We start from the raw sequence: 27,356 nt of genomic DNA, 5'->3' as shown, positions 1-27,356 counted from the left end.
TGTTGTGTGTTTTTTTTTTTTTAAACTGGCTCTGCTGCAAAAGTGAATCTTGGCTAGCTGCAGTGCAGAGTGAAGGGCTGTGTTGGAACACGTCAGTGGTCCTCACGAACCAGACAGCCCTTTTGGTGATGATCCATATATAGGAAAGAGAGAGGGAGCAAGAGTGTAAACGTGGAGAACAAGGATGACGATTCTGGGTGTCCTCTAGGGAGGTGAGATGCATACAGGGAAAGTTCTAAGGCTGCTAATAAAGGTGCTCTCAGCATTGGTGCGGGCAGCAAGGACTTTCAAATAAATTAATTGTTCTAAGACTCTGCTGAAGTTGTCTGCTGTCAGTACAGTCTGTTAGGATGCTCAGTCAGTCACAGTAACTGGGTATATCTATTTACCCACTTTCTAGAACTGTACATCCTTGAAACACTTAAGTTTCCTTGCTGATTCATGCCTTGCAGCATTGTGTTATAGATACTGAAGTTTGGGCACAGAAATGACTCTCAGCACAAATTGGAGACTCAGTGTTCACAGACACCGAAATCTTCCTTTAAGGTCTGTAACCTTTGGTACTCAGCCTTTCCTTCTGACAGTCTGCCTGTGCATGACTCAGTCTCCTTGGTCTGATGTCTAGACCTTGGACCTTAGACAGCAGGAGACCACAGTGGATACCAAATTACCTTTCTGCATTCCTGATGTGTGAATGCTCTTTACATTGCACTTAACACGGACCAGACGGTTCTGTAAGGAGCTTCAGGTACTGCTTTGTAAGTACAATGCAATTTGCAACTTTAAATGAAATAATCCAGCTAGATTCAAATTCATTCACGTTGGGCCCTATTATGCCACATAAAGTTGTTACATATTCATTATCTGTCACAGCATTTGGGCTAATCATCGCTTCTGGTAAAGCTGAAGGTACGTGGAAAATAACCTTAGTATATTTCACCCATGGACAAGATGGATCTCTTCTGTCTTTAAATAAGAAGAATTTATATGGGATTCTGAATATTTATATCCTGCCAGCACTTTTTTTTTGTCTACAGTAATGGAGGTGGCCAAAAGTATAGCCTCCAAACTGGCTCTAATACGGTTAACAATCTATTTGCATCAACCCAGAGCTCAGGGTTTGTTGTTTTACCCTGCTTCGTATTTTGCTAGCTTAAAATTAGCTCATATATCACCACTATAGATCTGTCACATCTATATCTGTTGGATATGGTCATGTTCTATCATCACTTAGGTGGCAAGTCTGCTTCACACAGAGCAACATTGGCCTCTTTCTCAGCATGTAAAATCTATTCTGCAGGATGAGTTTTAACAGATGCTTATATGTGGGCCTGGTAAATCCATTTCCACATTGTCTGGGAATTTATTTGTGTCCAGCATATTAGTTGATGAAGCAGTACTCTTTATAATTGAACCCCAGGATCTACTCCAGTGGAAAGGACGGTGCTGTATCTGATGACTTGCAGATCCATTGGGATGGAACCCAAACATAAATTTCTATCTAAGTGGAAAGTAAAGACACTTCTAATGAGCTGTAAGTGAAAGCTGGGGTAAAATCTCTAGATAGGAAATAAGTTCATGAAAATTCTGCTGCCAGCATGCCTGCCGTGATGTGCAAATTAATTCTTCACAAAGTCTTATGCTACCTGGGGGAATTCTGGACTTCCAGCATCAAGGGAGAAGCTTGTTTTCTAAGTATATCTAAGTTTATAGAAAGTCTAGTCAGAGAAGGTTCTTTAGGATGTGTAATTTGTATTGCAAAGCAGTGAGGACTGCATTTCTTTAAACCTTAATCTGTCTAGGTAAACAATATTGGACTGAAATAGGTGGAACAATAAAAATTATTGCAAGTCGGATAGCATCTCTAAATGCTACAACTTTGCTTTATTGTTTTTCTGTTTAGTTTTAAGGTGGTCTATTTTATATCAGCTGCATATACACAGCATAGGCGATGTTATGAACATCTCGTAAAGATTTCCCTAATAAATTGCTAGTAGCTACTGAGCCTCATTTTGAAATGTGAGGCTGTGAGATGTCTCAACTTTCAGGCTTGGAGACTGAGGGAACAGATAGCCTTTCTTTTGAGTTAAATGCTTGAAGGAGTTTATTACGTTGTTATGCAATGTACAGTGATTAGAAAAGTGACATCTGTCTGGGGTTTTTTTGACAGGTGAAATTTATTTTTGAGACTAAATATATTACCATGTAATGGTTTGCATGTTCTTGTGTGCTGTGTCACTGCCTTGGTCATGGTTTGGGAATGTCATGTGGCTGAAGGTCCCTGTGCTTTTATCTGCTTGGTGCAGCTGGAAAATGCGTAGCACAGCTCGAAATAACCGTAGCCTAAAAAGACCCTCCTTTCCGAGAAGGTGGGATGAGTCTTTTCTACCTATTTGCAGTATGCTTAAACCATTTCATTTCTGAACTAAAGAGGAGGTGTGAATAGGGAGCTCTGGAAGACTGACATTATCCTATTCAGAGTTTTGTCTTGCTGTCTGTCTACAGCTAAGCGGCTCTTCCCTAGCTGACGAGAGTATGGGCAAATGGCAACACTGAGTCCTTGGCCACGTCTTTAACCAAGTGGGATAATTCTTCTCTCTAGTGGGTTCCACATGTACCAAGAAGATTGAAAGGAATCACATTAGCAAGGAGAGGATGGGGTGTTTTGGCTTGTACTCAACTGTAGTACTAACAGCCTTTTTGCAATTAGCGGGGTGATGACAAGAAACGTGCACTCAACCTGTCTCTCTGGAACGTGAGCCCTGCTTTGCTTCCGTGGCTGAGACATCACTGTCAGCCAAGGTCCCACCAATGGTATACATGCCTCCACACTCACTGATGGGTGTACACAGATGGTAACAGATTGGACTTCTGCGAGTGGTGTCCAGGTTTTTTACTGTAATTTGGTGCTGGATTCTGCGAGCACAACACTGCCAGCAGTTTCAGTGGTTAAAACAAATTGAATGAGAGGAGAAGAAAGCCACGTTCACAGTTTCCCGTGTAATCCTTCTGCTAAATTAAATTTATTTTTTCTTTGGTGATGCTGCCACTTAATGACAAACATTTTTGTTCATTTATTCATATGTTTCCACCTGCCTGGGTGACTATTTAGGAATACAGGAGTTATTATATCTAACTCCTCTTCAGAGCTCTCTGCCTCCTGAGTAGCTGCCTGCCTCAACTGATGAGGTTTATTCGTGTTCTTCTGCTCCTCCCACCGTAAACCTCCCAGAATTGCTTGCTTCCAAATGTCTGTTGAAATTATAGTCACAATTGGAGTGAAGCAAAAGCTTACATGGCTGCATCCAGCCAGGCTGAATATTATTGCTGAATTGTAACACCTCCACGTAGGGGGCTGTAATGTAAAGGAAACGTGACAGCACTGAAATTGTAACACTTCAAATTGTAACCCCCACAAGCCTTTCTCATTAAAAGCAGAAATTTCTGAATAATTCTGTAAGTGAAGTGCAATATTGAAACACTGATCAGTCCTTCCCCCTCCTCCCTTTTTTCCATCTTCTGCCTAATATATTAGGAGGTTTTCATCATACCTTTCAGGTTAGGTGTTTTAATTAGAAATTAGGACTAAAACTGGAGAGGTCAGGAGGCTGAAATGAAAAAAACAAGAATGGTTTGAATGGCAGCGTGCATTGGTGGCCACGGTGTGAGCTGAACGAGCGGGAGGAGGGATGGCAGCTACAGGCCTCCAGCAGGTCTGATCCTACGCCAGCTGAATTTGCCTTTCGCCCTTCACTGTATTCCGTTGAATGCTGCTGTGAGATAAATATCAACTTACAGGAGATCGTATTCTCCATGAACACATCGTGCTGGTGATTTTTGACTAGCCTGAGTCTTGGCTTAATATGACTTTTAAGGCATATATTTGCAAGTATATGGAAATAATAAATAGTGTCCTGGTCCACTGCAAGACTTGCTTAGTATTGCTGTGACATACTTTTGCTCTGATTCACTTTTCTGATTATGAATATTCACTTACCTGATTATGAATACATATTCTGACTAAGCACTTCATTTCCAGTGAAGTTGTTTTTATAAGCCTTGAAGTTTAAAGGGAGGACATGGCAATGATTTGTTTTCCTCCATTCAGCAAAGAAATATAGATTGGGAAGTCTAACTACAGCACCAAAATGTATTTGTGGTTTTGGCAAACCTGTTGAACTGAACAAAAAGTTCATATGTATTATCAAGTTACTTTCTGTGCGGGTTTGTTCCTTTTAAAAGAAAAATAAAAAAAATAAGAAAGTAGTCTTAACAGCAATTTATGAAGAAGGGGTGAAGGTTACAGTAGGAAAAGATACGGTTTTGAGAGATTAAATGACTTTTTTCTCCCCTCTTCTCTCAGGGGAGAGAATCACAAAATGAGATTATCAGGTGGTAGCATCTGATAATGCTTGTGGTTGATCTCTGCCTGTTACTACTGCTGAAATATTGAGAACTGATCTTTAATCGGTCGTGATACAAGGAATTCTAAATTAAACCGCTGGTGTCTTTTGTAGACAAATAACTTTATGTTTTAAATAAGGATGATTTTGGGGGGAATGCTTTCAAGATTAATGGGTATCTACGTGGAAATCTGTGATGATTGCATTGTCCTCGTTCAAGGAGTAGCAAACGCTTTTACAGAAAATATTTGGACCTGCTGTGACACATGCAATAAACTGGATAATGCACATCATGGGACACTTTTATGTTCATGAGTGGGAGATTACCTGCCCTGGTGTGTTGATACAAGTCCTCCATTTCTCAGTTAAATGAATTGCACGACCTAATGTCCAGACAGCAGAGAAATCATGATGGTTGTCCTAAATATGGAGCTTAATGATAGACACCATATATGCCACCAGTAAAAAAAGGCCTTGTTACACATACAATATTGAATTAAAATTAGATGATGTGTAATTGTGTTTTGTTAAGTATGAGATATCTTGTAGGATTGCATTATATGAAATCTAACTATTAAGGTGATGATTTTGAACCTAACTTTTTTTTTTTTTCCCATATGTTTTCAGGAGATACAATTAGAACATGCGAAACAAGCTTTTGTGCAGAGAGACAATGCTCAGGCTGGAAGAGTCACAGCTATGGACTTCAGGGACATTATGGTCACTATCCGGCCACACATGCTGACACCATTTGTAGAAGAATGTCTAGTAGCTGTGAGTAGTTCTGGCATCCCAACCAGGAAAGACCTGGGATACAGACGTGGGATTCTTTTTTTGTGTACCTTGACCACTATATGTGGCACGTAGTCCAGCTTATGGATGCATGTTTTTAAGTTTAGCAGTTATTTTCTACACATGTGAAAGTTAACCCTTATTGCAGAGTATGTATCCTCAATGTTCCTGGTCTCCAAAGACAAAAGACAAAACAGGTAGATGGGCCTTAGTAATGGCTTACAGAGGTAAAGTTTGCCTGGCTATTTCCAGTCATTCCATCATAGTATAGGCTGTGTCAAATATGTCAGAATGCCCTCGCATCCCACTTAGGAAGTCATCCCCAAAGGACTTGATTTGTAAGTAAGGACTTGGCCTCGCACAAGGCAAAGAGCAAGGTCCTGCACATGGGTCAGGGCAATCCAAAGCACAAATACGGGCTGGGTGGAGAATGGATTGAGAACAGCCCTGAGGAAAAGGACTTGGGGCTGTTGGTTAATGAGAAGCTCAACATAAGCCAGCAATGTGTGCTTGAAGCCCAGGCCAACCATAAGCTGGGCTGCATCAAAAGAAGCATGGCCAGCTGGTCAAGGGAGACGATTCTGCCCCTCTACTCCACTCTGGTGAGACCCTACCTGGAGTACCATGTCCAGCTCTGGGGCCCACAACATAAGAAGGACATGGACCTGCTGGAGCATGCAGAGGAGGGCCATGAAGATGAGCAGAGGGCTGGAGCACCTCCTATGAGGACAGGCTGAGAGAGTTGGGGTGGTTCAGCCTGGAGAAGAGAAGGCTTCAGGAAGACCTTCCAGTACCTAAAGAGGGCCTACAGGAAAGATGGGGAAGGACTCTTTAAAAGGAAGTATAGCGATAGGATGAGGATTAACAGTTTTAAACTGAAAGAGTAGATGTAGATATTAGGAAGAAATTCTCTACTCTGAGGGTGTTGAGACACTGGCATAAGTTGCCCAGGGAAGTGTGAACACCCTGGAGGTGTTCAAGGCCAGGTTGGATGGGATATTGAGCAACCTGGTCTAGTGGAAGGTGTCCCCTCCCATGGCAAGGGGATTGGAAATAGATGATCTTTAGGTCCCTTCCAACTCTAACCATTCTGTGATTCTAATGTCAGTTCTAAGCTCCAGAGTGTAATTTCCAAGCACCTGGGACAGTGTATGAACATCATCCAAAGACATTCACTGTATATTAAGTGACAGTTGTTACACTTGAGCGTACACTTTTTTCAGCTTGCGGTGTATAAACCAAATTAAATATTACAATTCTGCAATGTCACTAAAGGGAAAAAAAGGTACATTTGGTTTTGACCACAGTTTCTAATCTTGCGAACTCATAGCAGCACTTTCCAAGTAATCCAAAGTCTGGCCATATCCAGGTTTAAAGAAATCTCTTTTGCTTTGACTTGCAAGGGAGAATCCCAGGGACGTGTGTGCAGTGATGAGAATTGCAAACTCTGGACAGTTCTTCCTTCTAGTGGAAGGTGTTCCTGGCCGTGGCAGAGGGGTTGGAACTTTAAGGTTCCTTCCAACCTAAATCATTCTATTCTATGAATATTGGAAGAAGAATACAGCAAAAAGCATAGCCAGAAGACTTAGGGACTGACAATGAGATCTGATACTTTCTTTCTTGATTCTCTCTCCCCAGTCTTGTTTTCAGCTTTCCTGGGCCATATACTCTCTTATAAAACATAAGATTTTTGATTCTTCTTCAAGGTCAATTAAATTTTGGCAAGCTTATGCATTGTCTTCAGAAATTTGCTTGATCACCGATCTTATACTTTAAATAGGGAATTGATCCAATAATTTTCCTGTGTGCAGACCCAATACCACTTTAAAATAAAGGTTTAGGCTCAGTTCTTATTTGAGAATGAATAACTGTTCGAACCTTGTTGTTCCCATTTTGTTTGACTGCCTGATACAAGCCTGAGAGCTTACTGCTGGTTTTCCATTACTTGAAATGCCTGTGAATTTAAATGTTTCAGTTGACCTTTTTCAGAATATGTTTTGATTTTGTTGAAATTTTCTGTATAGTAATATACTTTATGTGTAGAAGTAGATTTCCTCATTACTAGAAATAAGCCAACTTATGAAACATTTCCAACTGAAGCAGTACTGAAACTTGAACTTTGTAAATTACTACTGGTTATGTTGTTATAATCCTGCATATGTATTTGTTTAGGTTTGTAGGGTGGGGAGAGTTTTACATTCTGGTCATGATTAGTTTCAGTAACATAAGAATCTTTCATAGTTTTCTTTATTTTGCAGAGGTTTTTTTGAAAAAGCAACCCTGTGCTACTGTCGCTCTTGTAAAATAACATTGTTTGAAAACCTTTATTTCCAGATTTTTCTTAGTCTTGTAACAGTCTCCTTTCTCTTTTCTTCTTTTACTGTCTCTACTCTAGGCTGCTGGAGGTACCACTTCCCATCAGGTCAGCTTTTCCTATTTTAATGGATTTAATTCTCTCCTTAACAACATGGAGCTCATTAGAAAGATCTACAGTACTCTGGCTGGAAATAGAAAAGATGTGGAAGTCACTAAGGGTTGGTAGAAATGTTTGCAGTCTGGAAGTTTCCTTGGGCATTTGGCTGGGGTGGGTGGAGGGGAAGACCTCATCTGTATGCTTTTAAATCAATGGGAGGGGGAGAAAGCCTGCCTCGTTAGCATTCCTTGGTACGCCACTGAGTTTTGTACGCTTCTGTTGGAGTCCACCCTCCAGGTTTTTCATTTTGTTTCAATCAGAAAAAGGTCCTAGTAAACTGGCAGTGGGGGCAGGGTAAGGAAAGTATGTAAAGATATTTAAAAGTTTAAAAAACTTCCTAGGACTCCTGCCAAATTGGCAGCCTATTAAAGTGACCTTCAAGGGTACTTGAAGAATTCCATAAACTTGTATTGGCGGCACAGTAAGCTGATCTACAAGCTTGGAACAAGATGTTATCTGCTATATCTAACCACTTTTATAGAGAATTCCCTGTGCAACGCCAAAGTTTCATTAATGTGGCCTACTGGGACTATGCATGAAAAGCTCCACATCTCGACTCCTGGGTTTTTTTTCTGCTGCCTTTTATTTTATTTTTTTTCCCTCTGACCCACAACTGATTGATACCGTATGTCAAATATCCTAAATCCTGCTGATAGTACTAAGCTTTAAGACCAGAGAGTTGTACTTATTTGCATGAAGGATATACCATTTAAAACATACATTTATGTAATGGCGGGAACATTTCTGTGGTGGGTCACTTTTATTCCCCTTTTCCTGCCCCCACCAGCATCTTCTACTTAATACTAAAATATAAAGCAACTCTGGGGTGCTCTGTATTGCTTATTCTGGTTTGATTAGTTTTTCTTTTCTGTATTTTTTATTTTCTTATTCTGTTGCAGAGGAGTTTGTTCTGGCAGCTCAGAAATTTGGTCAGGTTACACCCATGGAAGTTGACATCTTGTTTCAGTTAGCAGATCTATATGAGCCACGGGGGTAAGTGGAGAATTATCTATCCTCCTCTCTTTCCTTTCCTCCTCTTTCCTTCTCTGAAGGAGTGGGAGGTGGTGTTGGGGAACAGGAGAGTATAGTGTGGTGGTCATGTGCAGGTAACTTCTTGTGATCTGAAAACCCATCTCAAACCAAATACTAAGCTGAATTAATTTCCTCAGGCGCATGACATTAGCTGATATTGAAAGAATTGCTCCTCTGGAAGAGGGGACATTGCCCTACAACCTGGCTGAGGCTCAGAGGCAGGTAAGAACAGAAGTCAATATGATGCTATTATCTGTTTCCAGTGCCAGGTAAATAGATAGCCAGCCTCCTTCTGTGTTGTCATCTAAGTTGCTTTTCTCTTGTGTTCTGTAATATCTGTGAGGAATACCTTCTCCTTAGAATTTATTTTTAACCTGTGTCGTGTCCGCTCCATCTCTTCTCTGTTCCCCTTTCTCTTGGGCTGCATTTTGACAGGTTAAACCTAATTTACTTTGGAAAGATAAAACGTATGTGAGTGTCACCCAGCCCTTCAGTAAATATTAGGTGTATACCTAATTAAAGTGTTTATGTTTTGTGATTCTGTTGCTCTCTGTTCTTTTTAATGAGGAAAGAAGACTTCCTGCTTCCAATATGGACGGTCAATTCAGCATCTAGCCTATTAAATGTTCGGAACACACATGCGTGTTCCTGGCTTCAGAGTATTCTCTGCTTTGCCTTATGCTCTGCTGAATATGAAAATAGGAGAGATTCTGTTTAGTCTACCATCACAGTTTCAGTAAAAGCATTAGTATTCTTTGCATTTCCAAAAACTAAAGGATATTGACTTTCGATGGTAGAACAGCAAAGGAACTTTTGTTGTATTTGAGGCAAAAAGAAATAGGGTGTTCTTTAAATGTCAAACCTGTTGATCTTTTAGTTTTGATATTATTTTAGCATATCTTATATTTTCATTGACACAAGTTTCTGTACAGATAGATTTAAAACTAACCCTCTGTTTCTGTTTCTCTCTGTCTCTATTTTAAGGCAGTCTTAACTTTGTGTCTTGTGAGACTAAGGGGTTTTTTGTTGGGTTTTTTTTTCCTGCTCTGAGTCTGTGCGGAGACGCCAGTTTGACCACAATGAGTTGATGCAGGCTACATTTTTAGGACTACCAGGCCGTAAGCCAGGCCTGTGTGTATGTGTGTACACATGCGTCTCTTTTGCTTCTCTTTCTTCTTCTCCTCCCTCCCCTACATGTGAACACCCCCACCACCACTCCAAGACAGTATCTGGGGTGGTGGTTTTCTGTTTGTTTGAGCAGTGACTAAATGTTGACTATGCTGGGATGAATTCAAACAAGTTGGCTCCCAAAAGCTCACCATCTATTCCTAGAATACTCCTAAAGGAGTTAAAAGCATTTGGATTGAACTGAATATCGAGTAACTTAAGTTACAATAGGTGGCAGTAAAATGTAGCCGAAAATGCAGTGGTGAAAGTCGTATCTTTGGGGCCACTGGCTTTGCTTGTATGATTTATGCCATTTTAAGAGGCTAGGACCTATGAGCCTCTTAAATCTTAACATTTCTTCTGCATATGTGTCCTATGTTTTCTTTTTTCTATCCAGTTCCTTTTTAATGTCAGCTGCATGATGCTGAGACTGAAAAGATTTTCAGCTATATTGATACCTTCAATTTATTTTCTGGCCAACTCCAGCTCCATTGGAGTATTAGCTAAAACCTAAAAACATTTTCAGGAAAAAATATATCCATATTTTTATTTTGTCCTTTTACTTGTAGTATCTTTAAAAAAAAAGTATTACAACAAGTGTTAGTGAGTATGGAAGACTTAACACCCCTCCCAAACTTCTGTTTTCCTAATTCTTTTCTTTCATTAAATAACAATTTTAAATCTGGAGCACTTCTGAAATTTATTTTTCATTATGTTGAATCTAGCACTCATAGACGGAGCAAAATGAAATTGTGGGGGTGCTTTATGAAACCTTATTTTCCTTTAGTTAATATGTATGAACAATGCTTGCATACTTGTTTTGATAGCTTGAGAAGTAGTAGGTATACTTGGTCTTGGCGACAGTAGAAAGAAATTCCAAACTGGAGTTGCTTTTAGCTGTGGAAAATTAATGACTTATGATGCAATATGTGTGCTCTCGTATGCACATTTGGAGCAGTGATTCTGGAGTTGTATAATTTTGTTGTAGTTTCAGTATTTCTTTTCTTTGCTATGCCAGTCTGAGGAGGCACTTAGAAATCGGTGGAAAAGAAATAATAATTTAAAACAAAATCCTCAGTGTATTGTGGGATTTTCTCCAGGTATCTTTATACTGATATCACGAGATGTTCTCTTGTGAAATACAATGTTCTGATTATTTTTCTTGTCTTTCCTGTTGTTTTAAATCTTGCCTTGACAGAAAGCTCCAGGCGATGTGTCTCGACCTATTCTCATCCAGATTGCAGAATCGGCATACAGGTTTGCCCTTGGTTCAGTTGCTGGAGGTTAGTCATGGCTGAGCAAAAGAATATTCATCTTCACTGTTTGGGTTTTTTTCTTCTTTTATTCTGCCCTTCTTCCCCTTCTGCCTTTCATTTAAGTGTAGAAGGCTTCTCAGTCTTTCCCTTGGAGCCATGTCTAAGGGATGGTATGACTCTAAGATTGAAGAGGAAGCGGTCATCTGGTCTACAAGAGTTTTGGAATTTACGAGCCATTGGAGTTTGCAGGTGGTGTTGCTATCTGATTTGTCACCAAACCAGTTTCAGAAGAATCAGATTAATAATGAGGTAGAGCCAGGAAGTGCTTTTCGTCAAACCTGAGAGAGGTAGTTCAATGTATCCAGAATATCTCATGGAGAAACAAAGATATGACTGGTATTTGAGATGTAAATGTGGAAGACAACAGTTGCAGTCAAACACTGCAAATGCAAAATCATGTTTTCTTATAGTTTGATTTTTATTTGCAGCTGTTGGAGCTACTGCAGTCTACCCAATTGATTTGGTAAAAACTCGAATGCAAAACCAGCGCTCTACAGGCTCTTTTGTGGGAGAACTTATGTATAAAAACAGCTTCGATTGCTTCAAGAAAGTGCTACGTTATGAAGGTTTCTTTGGGCTTTATAGAGGTAAGTTTAAAAGGTAACGTATACTAATGATGATGCTAATAAGAGTTTGGTGGAACTCTGGGTTTTTAAGCCTATTTTGTTAAGACTTCAGTTTTGCCTGGGTTGTGCTTTTGCTTCTGTTCTGTTATAGGTGAAGGGTTTGTAAACTTATTGATAATTAAAACCTCATTGTGATGAGACCGTTTCTGTAGGACTTCTCTGTCCTTTCCTTCCTCATCTGCAATAGGGCAACAATAGCAATTTCCTACAGCAAAAATGGTCTTGGTCAAGTTTTCATTTTCTCAGCAGTCCCTAGTACCAAGAATATTTTGTCTTGTTTGGTAAGAAGTTAGATCATCCATTTTTGGTTTTTTGTTTCATTGTTTTTCTTATCTGTTTTCTTTCTGTTTAAAAACATAAAAACATAGAGAAAATATAGTACCTTGTTATTAACCAGATATCTTTCTTGTGATATCTTTTGTGACAAAAAGGTCTCTCTGAACCAGTTGCATGTGCTTCACTAATCACTGGGAATAGTCATCTTTATCAAGTTTTATGTATACCTGTTCTTAGTTTGTCACTGTTGACTCAGCCAGAGAGATTAGCTGGGTTTCAACCCACTTAGTTTTATATACATAACCAATACACCCAAGTTACAAAGTTAGCTGTTCCACGCTCCCTTTGTAGTCAATGGAGAAAGCTCCAAAAGCTCATTTACTCTGTTCAGAATGTAAATCAATCTCACTTTGGGTATCACAGGTAAGTGCCTGCAGTTAGACGGGGGCTTTTTTTTTATTATTCCCTTGTCCCAGTTACGGCATCAATGCTGTAAGTTCAGGTAATGCAGAAGTAGTCATAAAGAATCGTGAACTACTTCATGAGACTGCAGTTCTTCTGTGTCGCCGAGATAAAGCAAATGATATTTCTGGTATCCCAGTTATTGAGATCTCTTATGCTCCTCTGCCATATTCATTGGGGAAGATTTGAAACTTGCGTTACTTAATTCCGTTTTAGCCAGCATGCTTAGAAACTTTTTTTATAATTTTTGAAAATATTGATAAAGAATATTGTAATGACAGAAATTAATTGCTAAAAGCAGTTGAGTCGGGAATGAAAAACGGAGGATTTCAGTAAAATATTGTTATGATTTGGCAAAGCTATACGTGCTTGAAAAAAACAGTTTATAAGACAACATGTGAAACAACATTAAAAGTAAGTGGTGTGATACTTGTGCACTCTTTAACATGACCTAAATTACTGGAGGTTGGCTAAGTAGCTCCTCCACAAAATACAGACTTTTTAGTTATTTCAGCACAATTGGAGATAGGAAGGCTCTGTTATTATTGACTGAATTTGAGGCAATTTTTTTGAGTAGGCCTAGTAATTTAATAAAGAGTATTGACATGGTTTCTATTTTGTAAGGTTTTATTGCAATCAGAATCATAAAAAGTCCCAGTTACTGGCTAAAGAACAAAATGTATTCCCTGCAAATGTCTGTCTGCTTCTTCCAGGATCCTGAAAGAATAACTATGCAGAATTCCACTATTATCTGCTTCTGTCACATTGAAACTCTGAAGCATGATCTTTTCACCTGGAAAAACAAACCTCAGAAATGTCATAAATGCGTATTCTTAACTCCATTTGCTTGCTGTGGTTTTGGAGTGATTTTTTTCATTGCTAAATTTGAGGAACTTAAGGAACCTTCATCAGTTTAGCTTGTCTTTCCATTCCCTATCCCCTTTACTGCTTTTCAGTCTTCCAAGGTGTACCGAATAGTGAAATCTCAGACAGTTTGGTGGAGCTGAACTTCTAAACCCAGGGCAATAATCTCATTTCTGGATTATATAGTAGAAATTGTGTGATGGCAAAGAACACCATAATTTCAGAGGCAAATTGAGACCTGCGTTTCTACAGATTCTTTACTTAAAGAGCACCCTGATTTAACTTCTCTTTTTAAAGAGTCAAATAGGGAAAACTCCTTAAAAATGTGGAGCTTCCTCTGTGCAGTTCTGTAAATTTGGATTGTTGCTTGATTTCTAAGGAGAAAGTTGAGCAACTGAGTGCAGCATCAAGGTTTCTGGGTAAGTTTGAGAGGACAAGGAAATTTGGAAGGAACATTTTATCGATTAGTACATTCACCCAATTTAATGTAGTAAAGTTGTAGCAAGAATTCACTCATTCTAGTCTTAAATACTACACTAGGTAAGACAGACTACAGAGTATATTACTTTTTGCTGCTCATTCGTAACTGGTATTCTTTCTTATACTGTGGTGGGTTAAGTAAACGTGTTTTTTTTTCCCACTGGGGGAGGGAGTAGTAATTGGTAGAGTTCTCCTGCTTAGCTGAATAGTGATGCAAAACCTTTTTAAAAAACAATAGTAGAAACATTTGGAGCAGTGGTCTCTTTGTCACGCCACGTTGCAAGAAAGCAAGCAGGAATTATAAACCCTACTCTGAACTCAGGCATTTCTGATGATATTTTTAATGCAAAGCACATATTTCCAACTGGTGAACTGAACTGAATTTTCTTTTTTGTATCATTATTTTATTCCAAACTTGAAAAGGGCAAACCCACCATGTTCCAAACCACTATCTCAGATAAGGATAAATTACACCATCTTGTGGATATAAAGAGAGCACTAAATTTTGTTTAATGTGATTTTGGTTCTAAGGATAATCAGTGTTTCCACTGAGAAGATACTTTGATTTTTAAAAAAAAACAAAACAAACATGACATAAACCTCTGTAGAATCTTTATAGTATGCATTATTTGAGTGCTGTGTTGTTAGATTCATTTTTTTTTTTTAAGACTGTAGATCTGAGATAAATTTTTTATCTGTCTCTTTCTCAGCATGGCTGAAAAGAATACTCATCTCGTATACCTATAATTTACTGTTGTGTCTACAATTATACCTCAACTACATATTTAGAAACTTACAGGTATTTATAAATATGCAAATACAAGAAAATTTTGGAAGCTGTGATTTGTCAACACCTCTTCCAACGAGGTCACCTACATTTCTTGATATCATTTTAATTGGAAGTCCACCTAATGAGTCACAGAATGCTTCACAGTCTTAAGCAGTGAATGCAATAGAGATTATTTCACCTATACTTGATAGAAATCCTATGGGAAATTTAAGTACCAGAGATAAAATGTGGCTCATGAAAATGTTCAGTAGCCATGCTGTTAATGCCACTTCTCTGAGGGGATGAAAAAGACAGAAAATGCTGTGGAAGAGTGTTACCTGTTATCATTGACTGTTAAGGAACTTGTTAGTTTTATTTCGTCCAATGGTGCTTCTAGCGTTGCAGTGACTCCAGATGTCTTCTAATCTTGGATTTCAATAATCCAAATTCATTATTAGTGGTGGACTCCCATGCTAATGATTACAACAAGTCCATGAAAGAAGCTTTCCTCCAGAAGCATGCAATGAAGTACCATTTTTGTAGAATGGAAGTAAAAGTCTATTCCTACCCCAGAGTTCTGTCAAAGCATAAAATCTTCAAGAAATGCCCCATTTCCAGTCTGAGGGAGCTATGCTTGAATGGCAGCTGGTGATTAATTGTCCAATTTACTGTGTGAATCGTGCAGTAGAAAAATTTGGCAGTATTCTGTTACTGCCTTTCTATCAGATGTCCAAATGGTTTCAAATATTTTGCCTAGACTGAGCAACAACTCCTTCAGTCAGTGGGTTTTTCTAAAGCATGTTCATTACACAGTGTGAAACCCAAGTTTCACTGTTAGATGTCTGAAAAAATACTTTGGCCAAATAAGATTTTTTTACTCCGTGCCGTCACTGCAGCTCAACTGGATGAGCTATTGTGTATATATTCACAATGTATTTAGACTGCTTTCAGAAAGTACCTTGTATGATGTTGGAAACTCTGAATGCAGCTCTCGGTGCTCTCTCTTGCATTTACTTTCACCTTCTCATAGAGTCCTACTATGATAGTGTGTCAAATATGAAGTAATTGCTACTAAAGAGCCTTGAATATATAAAATTGGGTTGAATAAAGTTTGCTGTATACTATACTAGCAGGGTGCCTATGTGCAAAATGTTATTCTCTGATGTTATGAGAGGCATACATGTTTAAGACAGACATTTATAAGCCTGACCTGCATCTGTGCATGTGTCATATGGCTGATCTGGCAATGCATAGCAACACCGGAAAATTCCCAGTGTGTCAGGATAACCCCAACAAAAAAATGACGTTTTCATATGTATTCCTTGATGTGCTTTCTTTCTTCCAAAACTTACCATCTTTATCACGTTCAGAAATCTTTCAACAATGTTTCAGGCCTCTGAACAAAAGCATAAGGTAAAGATAATTTATTTTTCATAGTCATCATGTATAGAGTGCACAGGTACCACTTACAGATAGCTTTATTATATAGGTATGAGTGCTGACGAAGAGTCCCTCTACCTTCCTAAGCTGCTGGAGACAGTAGACCTAGCTGGTATCTGTCAAAGGTATAAAATGTTGTATTGAAATTAATGCAACCTTTTTTAGAATACTGTATACTATCTTGTAGTAGACGTACAGAGTGTTATCTGTAATTAAACTTACAAAGCACTTTCATACTATAAAATCATATGTGAAGTAGAGAGAGAAAGAGAAAAATGCTCTTGGTTTTCATTTGTTCAATTGTTTTTTGGGGTTTTTTAGTGTTTGGTTTTTTTTCTGGTAACTTCTACCTATTCTACTTAATCTTTCTCTTCTACATTGAAGTTTTATGGAAAGTTTTGCATCATAACAGTCCTATTCAGATTTGAGTCCAAAAGGAATGGACTAGATGGGAAAAAAAATAACTCGTGCCAAGATAAACATGTTTTTCCTGGGATTTTACAAGTTCCTTTTACAAATGCAAAGTCTTAGGAGCTCAAAAAATAAAAAATGGCCATCTTCAGATCAGTCTAGTGAAAGTGAATTTGATTTGTCCCGCTTATGTAGCTTCCAAAACTGGAGGTTCGTACAGATGTTAAATTGGAGTATTTTTAGAATGTTATATCTTAATATTTTAGAATATCTTTTTCTGTAATTTATTTGATATGGTGTAACTTGAAAGTCATGCTACATATAGCTTAGGTGTAATAATATACGTATATATGATGTTAAAATTAATGATCTCCGGATTCTATGGGAATTATGTATCTGTTCACAGACTTGCTCTAGTTCTACTGGATTAGACTTGGGATCAGGTACTGTGTTTGTAAAGTAAATGGAACATCTTTTTAATCTCTGAAGATATAAATTCATTAGCCATAATGTCTATACAAAATCACACATATCCTATAGAAGGATGTACATTAAAATTAATAAAGCACTTACAAAGATAGTTTGGTCTGTATAAGGCTAAAGCTGTAAAAATCTTCTTCACTCTATATACTAGTGTTTTATTCATAGTGCTACAGAAAATGTAATATTTAATTACATAATTCTGACTGTCTTAATGGTTTTTCAGTGAAATTTGGATTCAAGTCAGCTGTGCAACTAAACCTCATTCAAAAATTCAAATTTGGAAATTTAACATATTCATAGAATAATCTAGGTTGGAAGGGATCTTTAAGATCATCGAGTCCAACCATTATTCTGCAGAATACCATTTTTTGAGCAACTGAATATGAATTTAGCATTACTGTATTCTTTGTTTTGATTATTCAGCCATATGATTGTAATTCAACATAGTTGTCTTGGGTAGATGTTAAGTGAGTATACACAATTAATTACTATTTTTGACACTTAAAAAACAAAAATGCTAATACAAGTGCAAAATTTTAAAGGCATTAGTATATAAATACAGCTGGCCCTTCAGCTACCACAAGCCAAATGGTGCTATTCCCTGATGTGTTTTACTTATTGAGAGCATCAGTAGTAAGCAGTAAAGCTGATGGATGGTAGCAGACTGGAAGAATACACTAATCCAGTGCACGTACATTTTTCTATTTGTTATTCAGACGTTTAACTGTTGGGAAATGCTTTTTCGCAAGTTAGCTCTTAGAGGTGGAACCTTAGTTGTTGTCTCTTTCCCCAAAAATAAAACCATGGAAAGGTGCAAACGTCAGACTTTGTAGAAAGTACCCAAAGGTGAGTTAGCTGGCCAAAGTGCTCAAGATTGCAGCCATACATGTTCGAATGTTTTGCATTATTTTGATTCCTATCCCCTTGGGTCCTGCCATCTAATGCCATTGGTTTTGCCAGAAAAAGGTACTGTGCTTGTGATTTTTCAAATGCACACATCATATGGCTCACAAAATTAATTGGGAAGTGTTATTTTTTGTCTGAAGATGAAGAAAATAAATGTTAGTGTAGGACAGAATGCTGAAACATAGTTGGCAAATCTGTATTAGTGTTTAAGTGCAAAGTGAGCTAATATCAGAGATTTAAAAAAGCTAAAGTAACAAATATGTAGAGGCAGTTACTCTGACTTGAAGTGGTAGCACAAAGTTTGTTCTCAAAATGGAATGTTTAAGTACTCTCATTAAGTGTAATAACAGAAAATTGCTGTAAAAATTGCCCGTTTCTAGGTGGTGATCTCTACATATATTTGTTGATTTGTTTAGTTAATACCAAGTTACTTGATGCATTGAATTCTCTATTTCCATGTTACAGGTCTGTTACCGCAGCTATTAGGAGTAGCACCAGAGAAGGCCATAAAACTTACTGTAAGTCTGCAAATGGATAGTTTTCACATTTCTCCATATTGTAAAGTCCATCTAATTACAATTAGCGATTTTTATCCTTAATGTGTTAGCAACATGGTAGACTGTAGTCCATCATTTTTGCATGAAACAAACTTAATTACAAAAGCACAAAGCAACTGTTTATATTTCACTTGTGAACATTACGAGTGGCATACAAGTCACATGCATATATATATGTGTAAATCTTAAGAATCTTATGGAAAACTGATTTTTGGACTCACTCCAAAATATAACAAGCTTATTTAACTTGTTCAGCTCATCTGTTTGTTTGTAAGTAGCACAGAGCTTTGGTTTCACTTCTTAGCAAAAATGAATAATTATTTATTGGACTCGGAGGGCTTTTGTTTTTGTAACTCCACGTGGTTCCTGCGTGTTTAATTCTAGCACAACAGGAGATAATATGAGCATGTAGTGAAGTGTTGGTAAAAAGGAACTTGTTTGCATGCATTTTTTTTCCTAAATGTTTTACTTCTGTAATTTTGTTATTTCTTGAATGGTTTTAAGGCACTGAAGTATTTCTTATTATAACCCAATCATAAGGTATTGGTTATTCACTGATAAGATAGTATTCACCAAAGCTAGTAGTATGCATTTTAAGAAAAGAAAGATACTTAATGCTATTGATTGAATTGCTATTGTGTTAAAATTTATTCTTGAGCATTCTGATATGGATATGAGTTTGAAATTATATCTACATTTGCAAATATAGTTACCGTTTCTAAAATCTTAAAAGATCTCATCGTTAATGTTCAGATAATGATTTTCTTATTTTATTAGTGGTTGTTATCTTTTTTCAATAATAAATATTTGAATTAAACTGCAAATCTTTGCTAGAAAGAAAAACATAGCTTTACAGTATTTCATATAAAATCTAAGATTTGTTTGATATCTGTTAGTTTGGTAGCTTCACGGATGTATTTGCATTTTCAGTTGCACAGAATTTGCAGCTGATAAGTGTTTTTCTCCAACCTTTTAATGTATCAGCTTTCATAAATGTTTGTTTTTTAAGGTTAATGATTTTGTGAGAGATAAGTTTATGACTAAAGATGGCTCCGTCCCACTGGCTGCTGAAATTCTTGCTGGTGGCTGTGTAAGTATCTTTAATTTCCTTCGTATGAGATACGTGAAAGTGCAGCGTGTGAGATTAACTATGTGGACTAAGGCTTCTGTTTAACCACAGATCCGGTTCAAGAGCAGACTCTACTAGAGCACCTCAGTTCTTTCCTAGATAGGCCAGCCGTTCTTGATGAAAGGGTAAATGTTTCTGTGCATCGTGCCTTTTAACTGCGCTGTATAATTCTCACAGCTTAGAGTTTGTTTCCTTAATAAAGAATGTGCCTTTATTCGTGTTGGCTGTAGCTTATGGCCTAAAGAGGATTCATGCTAACCTTTCCAGAAGTTAATAATTAGTTACTACTTTGTGGCACCCACTCTGCCACGTCACTTCTTTCCTGATGTGTTATTGCGCCCACTAATTTTCACTTTTTGCAGTGATACTGGCTTTTTGAAATGGCAAAAACTACTCATGCTTCTTTGAGTTCATAGCAGACGTAGGCTGTGTAATGTTAACTCAGTACATAATGCATTTCTGAATGTAGGCTGTATTTAAAGCCCACTAAATTTTTAACAGTGTTTTGCTTGCACAAAGTAGTATCTTAATGAACAACTGGCCTATTACTGGGTAAATGGTAATACTTCACAGTTTCGTCTAGCTCTCTCTGTTCATATTACAGCTTACTTTATCTGGTGTATTGATTTTGTTCAAGCAAATGTAAATACTTTAGGTAAAATGAATAGTTGTTCAAAGACCAGTGCACTTTACAGATAAAGAACACTGTTTATTTAAACTGGCTTTGATCACTGGGGCAGAGCAATGTTGGTGTATTTTCAATCTATCTTTGTTTCTGCTGTCATAAGACAGATGAGGTCAGATTTTCAGGCAGCTTCTACCTGTGTCGAAAACTACAGCGAGCAGCAACTTAAAAGCAAATGCTTGTGTCTTAACCTCAGTAGGTGCAGAGATTTGTGCTGTATGTGCTTGCAGAGAGTGTACTACGATTATCTGAGCCTCAGGGTGCAGAGGCTCGGTTGCGTTGCAGGCTGAGAAGCCCTGGCTTTCTGTAATTCTCAGGAGATGGGGCAGGATTTGGCTGCTGTCTCACTGCTCCTTCTGTTTGATCACTGACCTGTTGTAGACTGCCAGGTAGGATCCCCTTGTTCTGTAACTTTAGGAGCATTCAGGGGAGGAAAAAAAGAAGCGGGGGGGGGGGGGGGAAGAGAAGAATGTGGGTCTCTAAAGCCCTAAATAAAAAGCATGCTGTAAATGAAGGAAAAATGCAATAAAGTGCTTGCAGAGTAAAAAGTATTTGCCCCTTACACTAATAAAACATCTTATGAACATAGCAGCCATAGAGAATTCAGTAAACTTTTCATTTAAAATGTCATTTGATCTAGAGTTTTTATTTTTACAGACTGATGTGAATTTTTTAACGCAGTACAAAAAGCACTCTTTACAGAGACCTGTCATTCATGAGAATGCTGCAGCGAGCTTTTTGCCAGTAGTTCATGGTAAACTAGGGATCTACTATAAGAGAGAGGTGGCTTGAGACATATTTTAAATGTGCTGTAAATGTTGGCTTGTCTATTTGGTATTTGAAATAAATATTAACAATGAGATGCTGCATAAAGTTGTAGCAGTAGACGTGTGGTGGCAGAATGCCCTGAGTTTTCTTTTAACTGGAGTGCTCCACTTAAGGGCATAGTCTAGTGCCAGGTAGATAGGTTGCAACTTGTCTTTTCTGCAGGTGGTCTTTGGGGTTTTTTGTAATTTTAAACCCAATTCAGATTAGCAACAGAGACTCTCATTACAAGTGGTGCCTAGTTTTTTGGGGTGATTTTTTCTCTCATGGTGTAAATATATGCGTAAAATATGAGATGCCAAAGACAGGATTTTTCCTGTAGCTTTCAGCGTTGTATCTGCCTAATTTATTGTCCCTGTTTAAGCCAACGTGAAACCTGCGATTTCACTGTGGAAGCAGTTAGGACACTTGAATGCTTTTGAAAATTTTCAGTCCTGGATTTTCGCCTCATTCCACAATGTAGTCATCGCTTATGTGGCAGGCAGGAAGACAGGAGTGCATGATGTGTTAGCGTCTAAAAAGGGGCAGTCAACTAAGATGAATTTTATAAAACACAGCTGCCCTATCACCTTTCCACTCTCCACATCTAATTCTCAGCTGTGATTGTGTTACAAACACAGATGTTAAATTTTCCTTCTTCCGTGCTTCTGTTTCCTTGGAGTCTAGTCATTGTAGTCACAGCGAGGGCTGTGTGCTGGGATGTGTGCTAGACTTTAGTGTTTTAAATACCAGCCCTGGGAGTACAGCATAGCATTAATACCTAAGAACGGGAGGACCGAGAGGACACTTGGATGGTTTGGTTTAGTTCAGTAACACAAAGGGCTTTGAAGGGGTCAGTATCACCTGAGCAGCTCCACTCGGCTGTTTGCCCAACCATTGCCAGGCGTTGACTTTTAAGTCCCCAAGGAGTTCGCTTTGCATCATAATTACTGAGAATTAGTACACATGGCTGACTTTTGCACTTGTAACTAAAGCTGATTGTTTCATTGAACAAGTCGTTTTCTGTTTTGTAAACTGTTTTCTCTCCTGAAAAGAAAAAAGAAAAGAAAAGAAGAAAAAATAGAAAGATCTTTTACTTCATGACCTCGTGGCACTTAGTTCAGTTAACAGCCTGTTTCATAGCTTTTTATTATGTGAAGATGAAAGTGATAGGTTGGTTGAGATTATTTTTTTTTAGACCCCCAAGAATATAATTAGAAGTATAATCTTTATATTTTTATACAGAGTCTTAAGGAGGGTTGTTATGTAAATTACTAAGTCAAAATTTCCATCTCCTTTGTTTGGAAGAAATTTTCCTAGCGACTGTGGTATTTGTTACCTATAAAAATATATGTAACTTCCAGATTTGCACAATGCCTAACAGCCACCTGGAACTCTAGTCTCTGCTGTGCATTTAGGACTCTCATCACTCATGCGAATCCTATATAGCCCTTATCATTATTAGACTAGTAAAAACCTCCAGTTCTAAGACATAGTGCAATGATACTACAGAGCTAGGATCTGCTGAGCATCTCAACCACCAATCGGACTTTACCTCCTTGAATGAAAAACTGCACAAATATGCTAGGTTTGATTTCTGCTAATGCTGTAAGTTACCTTCAGGGATTATTTAATAAAAGGATGATCTTGGGTAAGCTGTAAGTACGACTTGGAATCTTTTTTTTACAGTAGCAATAATCTTGAAGGTTTTGTAAGCTTTTTTTCATGGTATTCCAATTTATTTCATATTTTAAATAAAAAATAATCACTAGTCATACCGAGTTTATCTGCTTGCTTCTTTTAAACCTAATTCTCTTAAAAGCTTATGGTAAAGGTAACCTGATTTTTTTGATATAGCACTGGTCATTATTCTTATTTTTTGAGTTATATTAACCAGTTGAAAGCTCTGTTTGTAGAAGTGGCGTAAATATTATTTTGAGGATCTTGAGGTATTGCCTTTGACACTAAGCTTTTTGCTGAGACAGTCATTTTGACTAGTCCCCTAAATAAAGCAGTTCCACATTTAACTGAAAAATTTACATTGTGTGTCTGGAAGTAACTGGGAAAGAGACGCAAAGATGCAAAAAAAAGAGTGATTGTGAAACACGTACAAAATGTCAAGAAAAACAGAAGTAGTATTATAGCATGACTAAAAAGAAATAGCTATACAATATATGTTGCCTTGGCTGCATTTAGTAATACAGTTATATAGGTAAATCGGAAGCTTAATTTTCAGCAAGAAAAGAGAAAAACATTTGGCTTTATTAACCTTTCCTTCTGCTCTCCCACCTCTTTCCAAGCACACACAGTCTTTTCCTTCCCAGCTGCTCGGTGTGTGCTCACTATTAGCCAGTTTAAATCATGTAGCACAGTACAATTACAGACCCCGTACAGATCTGCTTTTATTTAAGTTGTCAAGACAATTTTAGGCATATTTCTAGAGACTTTATAGTAATTGTAATAAAGTTAAAACATATTGGACCTGCTTGGACAACCTCAACTCTGCTATGGAACATAAAAATTAGATATGGTTAAGATGGAGTTTATCTAGAAAGTGCAAAATCCTGTCCAGAATTAACTTTTATAAAGGAATGTGATGTGAACTTCCAGATGAATTGTGCCAAATAACCAATCCAGTGCAAATAGTTTTATTAAGCTACTTACAACATTTATTTTACGTTTCAGAGAGTAATAAAGGTAAGTGCACATCTGAGCTACATTTTCACTGTGGCATTGCAGTGGAGGTGGAGGGTGTATGGACTGCAATTCCCACACTTAGATCTCTTACTTGTAAAAATTCAGACATTTCTAAGTTGTAGGCTAAAGGAGACTGAAGGTGTCATTCTTGCTTTCATTATTCAGAAGCCTATATCTAATAAATCTGATAAAATTCTATTTTATTTGGCAAGGAAGACTGAGCTATGGGTAAAATGAAACTAAGCAGTATGTATGCCAGGGGGAAAAAAAATCTCTGCATGCGTATCTGAAAACAAAAAGAACAACTGCAACAACACAGAAAAGTTTTGGTATAGTTTATTGAGATAGTTAAGTAACGATGGTCATCTTGATGATTGCTCATATTAGCTTTGAAATCAAATGGCATACATCTCTTGAACTCTTAACAGTTTTATTCTGAGAGGTCTATTCTTCCTATAGTCAGGGAATCTAACTTCCATTACTTTCAAGGGGAGTTCTACCTGCATGTGTAAAAGCACAACATTCACATTTCTTGTTTAAGTAAAAGTTCAGAAGCTCCTAATACGTTTTTTTTTTTTGGTCTTTATTAAATTTAAAGCTATTTTCTTTTTTCATAAATTTTATGTTGTTAAATTAATTAGATTTTAAAGTCTATTTAATATAATTAATATAATGTGACAGAATGTATTATAATTAATTAGGTATTTTTAAAGCATAGTTTTCTCCTCTGAACCGCTGTAATTGTAATTATTTTCAGCATACTGAAAATAATTTAAACTAATTGTAAACTTCTGGTATAAAAACTCCCAGCTAGATCTGGACTTAAATTTAACTTCACAATTGCAAACCCGTGGTATTTCAACACAGCTGTTTTAATTCTCTCTGATTAATTTTCAGCTCATCTTAGATTTAAGCCTTATAGAGAAGTTTGGGAAAGCAACATACAGTAACATGATAGCCCTCACAAGAGGTTGTACCAAAGGGTGGGGAAGTTCCTGGTGTAGAATTCCTGCTTTTCTTTGACCTCATCCCGCGCTTCCTTGCAGGTTTGGATGTTTTAAAAAATAGTTTGCTGAAATTTTCACGCAGTCATACCTGTTTAAACTGGCCATTCCTGAAAGCAGTAAGCAGTTAAGCAAAACGTGATTTCACTCTATTTTGAATTTTCCTTTTGGATTAGTTAATTTTATTTTTTTTGCAAAGGTATTTTCCTATAACAAATTAGAGCTGCTTTCTCCTTTTGCTTCCCCTCTCCTCTTCCTTTTCATTTCCCTTCTCCCATTAAAAAAAAAAAAAAAGAGAGAGGAAATTTTTCAAACTGTAAACCAAAGATGGTTGCATAGATTTTGGTTGATGTTTTTCTGATTGCATAACCAAACAATTCTGAACTCTTAAAAAGCCCATTTTTTATTAAAAAACTTACTTAATATTCTTTCCATTTGAAATGTATTCTTTTTTCTTATTATATTAGAAATAATGACTGCAGAATTTTATATGAATATATATTACAGTTTAAAACATGTATTTGTTTAGACAATTGTTTTTTAATACACCTCCCTTTCTCCTATTATTCCGTCTTTTACTGGTGGTAAAATATTTTAGTGTTTACCAGTGCAGGTTCAAAATAAAACCTGAAAAGCAAAGCCTCAAACTCAAAATCAGGAATTAAAATCTAGCTTTCTATGAGAAAAAGGAAGATATTTATGATGTCACACTAATTTATGACGTGACCAAGAAATAATGGGTCGTAGTTTTAATACAGCTACCATGCCTTAAGACTTGAAAGGTCTGTAAATCATTAAATGATTCTACAACTAGTCAAAATAGACAAGTAGAGCAGACAGAGCCAAATGTTAACATATTTGACAGGTCTGTAACTTAATTGCTTTTATAATGCCAATCAAGTAGGCTCCACTTTGATTTTTTGGCTAGGCTTCTGAGAACTGAATTACCTATAACGTGGAAAATATCAAATGCACAATTTTATTTTTTTTCCCAGTGCGGACTTGGTCAGTGCTTATAAACAAACCACACTCCTGTTTGTTTCCCTTTAGCCAGGTCATTAATGTACTATTGTAGGGCGATCATCACAACTTGTATCCGAGTCTTGGAAATCTGTCTGAAGCAGTAGCAGGAATGCACTTCTCTTCAGACTAATTGCGATTCCATTTATGAGCATTTTTACGTGAGCGTTTGAAGGAGCTTGCTTTACGTTTTATGTACACTGGGATGTTAACAAGACTCTGCAGTTCTAGCAGCGTTCACTGTTTGAGCTGCCCAAAGTAAAACCTTTGCCAGACCAAGAGAAGGCTGTCCGCGGAAGACAAGAAAGATTAGCTGGAGAAAAACACAGTTGTGCCTGAGCAGCATGAAAGCTGTTTCTGCGCTAGCCTCGTCGGGGTAGCGAAAAGCAGATGATTGAGGGCTCAGGAAATCGCCTCATGGTCTGAAGAAAAGCTATTTACTATATGAATTCCTATTGCTAAAGAGCATTATCAGGATCCTGTATAGATGGGACCACAGATGAGAGGACACAAAATAGCATGAGATAGCTTGTCTGGATTTTTGAAGCCTGGCTTTATCGGAAGAAAGGTAACATAGAACCAAGCTTTTGAGAACCCAGTATCCTTTGCCCTTGACATACAGCACCACGTAATTAAGGTTGTCACCTTTGAAATCTCTAAGAAAAACAGTCCCTTTGGACAGATGTCTGTTACTCAGTAGCTCTTCTGGTAACAGGCAAGTCCGTAGTGAAATCACCTCTGCAGCAGCTCAGCATAATTCATCTGATGCTCCTGGGATCTTTTGCCGTACAGACATCAAGACTTTTAGAGGTAGTTTGAAGCACTGCCGTGGCACTCCGTAAATCTGGCTTCTAAGCCTTGTTCTATTGTAGAGTTAGTATGTGATTTTGTGGTAAATCACTGAATAGTTCTATGCCTTAGTTGCCCTTTATTATAAAATGAGGATGGTAATTCTTCCATTCTTGCATCCCTTGAGTGCGTTTTTAATTTAGCTTTTTTTTTTTATGACAGGGAACAATCTTTATTTTATGTCTGTACAATGCTCAGCACTTTAGGAACCTTGACTTTAATTAGGATTAATGGGTGCTAGCAAATGCACAGGAAAACAAGCTGCATCTGGCGACTGGCAAAGAGTAAGGGCCTGGGACAGTGTACGATATTCAGTATGACTGAATGTGATAAACAGGTGACTAAAAATTTTGGAACTTGCACCTGCTTGTCTTTTTGTAAATTGAATGAGTAGCCAAGACATTGTAGACTATTTCTTTTACAGAAGTCGATTTTGGATAATTTATAGAATATGTTGCTTATGTATTTTAGTGGTTGCCATTAATTGCCATAATTGCTATCCCTGGGTGATGTTGTTGGGAAATATTAACACTCTAATAGTAGTCGTAATCCTTTCTTTATCCGTGAAACCTTAAAAGGTGATATGTGACAAGTTAGATGGGATGCAGGAGAAACATCTAGGCTGACCCTAAATGCTCTTAGCTGAGAACAGGAAAAAGGCTATAATTTGAAGTAGGTAATATGGTTAATTAGAGGCACAAGAACAGTTGA

The 27,356-nt window shown here is 37.5% G+C and overlaps 1 protein-coding gene across 1 annotated transcript in view; it reads left to right on the top strand.

The window, feature by feature from the left end:
• The window catches only part of SLC25A13 (solute carrier family 25 member 13), a gene marked incomplete at its 5' end in the record, with an annotated part of 83,282 nt that overhangs the window by 32,176 nt on the left and 23,750 nt on the right, over positions 1 to 27,356 (top strand). Inside the window, 8 exons of the mRNA XM_082479780.1 lie at positions 5,031 to 5,177; positions 7,591 to 7,729; positions 8,568 to 8,661; positions 8,838 to 8,922; positions 11,066 to 11,150; positions 11,612 to 11,770; positions 18,366 to 18,418; positions 19,467 to 19,547. Coding sequence (XP_082335906.1) covers positions 5,031 to 5,177; positions 7,591 to 7,729; positions 8,568 to 8,661; positions 8,838 to 8,922; positions 11,066 to 11,150; positions 11,612 to 11,770; positions 18,366 to 18,418; positions 19,467 to 19,547 — 843 coding nt within the window. The remainder of the gene's footprint in view (positions 1 to 5,030; positions 5,178 to 7,590; positions 7,730 to 8,567; positions 8,662 to 8,837; positions 8,923 to 11,065; positions 11,151 to 11,611; positions 11,771 to 18,365; positions 18,419 to 19,466; positions 19,548 to 27,356) is intronic.

Source organism: Vanellus vanellus, assembly GCF_965231255.1.
Source record: "Vanellus vanellus genome assembly, chromosome: 2".
NCBI lineage: Eukaryota > Metazoa > Chordata > Aves > Charadriiformes > Charadriidae > Vanellus > Vanellus vanellus.
The sequence above is the reverse complement of the archived record's forward strand: the minus strand, read 5'-3'. Positions and strand labels throughout refer to the sequence as shown.